This window comes from Merops nubicus, unplaced genomic scaffold (genome assembly GCF_000691845.1).
Source record: "Merops nubicus isolate BGI_N331 unplaced genomic scaffold, ASM69184v1 scaffold39210, whole genome shotgun sequence".
Taxonomy (NCBI): domain Eukaryota; kingdom Metazoa; phylum Chordata; class Aves; order Coraciiformes; family Meropidae; genus Merops; species Merops nubicus.
In genome coordinates, this window is record NW_008582947.1 from 1 (window position 1) to 2,335 (window position 2,335).

At 39.8% G+C, this 2,335-nt stretch overlaps 1 protein-coding gene across 1 annotated transcript in view; it reads right to left on the reverse strand.

Moving 5' to 3' along the window:
- Positions 1-849: 849 nt before the first annotated feature.
- The window catches only part of LOC103771851 (protein ripply2-like), a gene marked incomplete at its 5' end in the record, with an annotated part of 1,981 nt that continues 495 nt past the window's right edge, over positions 850-2,335 (reverse strand). Inside the window, one exon of the mRNA XM_008939171.1 lies at positions 850-1,015. Within this exon, the coding sequence (XP_008937419.1) occupies positions 850-1,015 (166 nt within the window). The remainder of the gene's footprint in view (positions 1,016-2,335) is intronic.

The following is a 2,335-nucleotide window of genomic DNA, read 5'->3' on the forward strand; positions in this document are numbered from 1 at the left end:
GGCCTCCTGCGGGCGGGCTGTTGCCGAGCCGAGCCAGCCCCGCCTGCGGCAAGGCGCACGCACCCGCGGGCGAGGGAAGCTCTGAGTGCGCTCACGAGCTGGACCTGGCAGAGGCTATGGCTTTGGAATTCAGGTTTCAGATTGTTGCGTTTGTTCCTTTAGGGCCTGCGCAGTGAGGGGTACCGAACTTCGCTTTGATTATCAAGAACAAACTCACAATCAAAACAACTCACATTACACCTTTTTCTCGTTTCTTCATGTCCACTTGACAAACAAAATTTATAATTCCATACTGTATTTGTGTGTAACAATACAACTCACATACGAGCGAGCACGAGTGACTGAAGGCAAATCTCTTTCTCAAAAAACAGAATAGATTTTATATCTCTCTCTCCATCAGGAAAACAGCTACATCGTTGCTCTTTTACATGTTTGAAACGTCCTTGTAACAGGAGGCACAACACTAAATTACTTAATCCAATTATTCCTTTATATGCTTCACATAGAGCCTACTAAATCACAATGTAAAATCTGTACTTAAACTTTGAGTAAGTCACATAATCATAGAGCACTTTAAAACAAGGCATCCATTCTCTGCTCCCAAGACGGATGTTTAAGTTATGGTCTACAAAATATAGGGCCTGAGATTAAAAAAAAATACTAAATACCTTCCCTGCTTAGAACAGGACAGGAACAGAACAAAGGACAAAGGCTCAGATAAAATTAGAAGACATTTTGGTTTTATTAAGAATAACTTACATACAAATAAATTATCTTTAAAAATACTATTATACATTTTTATATTAAGTTTAAATTAAATCTTGGAAGTTTTGTTGGCCTTTCCTGCAATCAGCAATCTGATTCTGTTCTTGAATCTTGTTCCAGTTCATCTTCATCATCTTCACTATCTGAGTCTTCATAAAATGAAATCGTAGCCTGAACTGGAAAGTTTTTCAGAAGTGCTTCAGCTTCCTGATATAAGTAATCATAGCACTTTGATTTGGGCCAAAATAGTCTGAAACAAGTACACAACAGGTTTGTTTATTGTTATTACACAGTCTACAATTCTACTTGGAGGCTGACAGAAAAGAAACAGCAGTGAAGTTCTCTTTAGACAAGCATCCTACAGAGTTTTCCCTCACATGCTCAGTTGATGGACTGCTGTCAACATTTAAATAGGAAAAATATTCTCTGGATTCTGTACTTTCATCTGAAGAGATGAAGGTGCACTTAAAGTGCTAGTTTTGCAGCAAAATTATTCTAAAGCCCAAGATGCACTGCATCTGAAACCACTTCAGTACCTCATTAACAGTATTACCTGGGAACCTGATCCAAGTAATACTGCCCTCACTGGGACTATTCCTTGGGAATATATTGGTTGTCAAACAGTATCCACAATATATATAAATTAAATTGGTAGCTTTGTTATTGAAGGGCCCCAAGCCATTGTTTACAGTGGTCCAAGGCTAATCTCAAACTGAAAGTAATGTTAAAGGTCTAAGGGGACCAGACCTTGACATTCCACCCTAAACTCCCATCTTTTCAAGAATTATCCAACAGACTTCTTACAGAAGACACCCCAGGAGTCTAGATTTTAAAGCAGTCTGCAGTGTATCCAGGAATTAACATAAAAAATTGCTAATATCATGGCGTACCAAGGGCTATAAGGTGTGAGATAATATATTGTAATTCCTGTCCCTTTTCAACCAGCATCCTCTTTGGCTTACATTTTGGAAGTAGCTGGTAGAAACAGACACTAGAAGCCTCAAGAGCTAAGAGACTAGCTCATCATGACATAATTAAAAGCTGGCCACAGATTGTTTATAATAGAAGTGCATTAAGAACTAGGAGTTTTTCTAGCAATTACAAAAGTGCTTTCTGGGCTATGGTTTAACAGACCACTGCCTCCCTTGCAGAATGAAGTAACTGTCACTTGCTTTGTAAGATGACCCTATTGCCAGCATTCCCTGCAGGACTCACTGGAACCCAAGCACTGGAGCAGTCACAGTGAAGTCACGGTCGGTGCAATTGCTTAGGTAGTCTTTGCATCAGTACTTGAAAGATCAGAGCCTAGACCTGGGAGAAAGTGCCATCTTTTCTGGAAGAACCACCTGTGCAATTACTTGAAGCACCCTGCAACACCTACTAGTACTTCTGAATACAGACTGTCCTTCAGGTTCAACTAGTTATTTTCTTTATTTCATTTTCAGAACTAACAGTGCAGATATTGTCATTACCTCCATCATTAAAACAGTGGTTAAATGAGTATTGTGGTTACATGAGTATTCTCCCCGGCAATGCTGCCTTAATCAGTCCATATCCTCTCCTCCTGCCA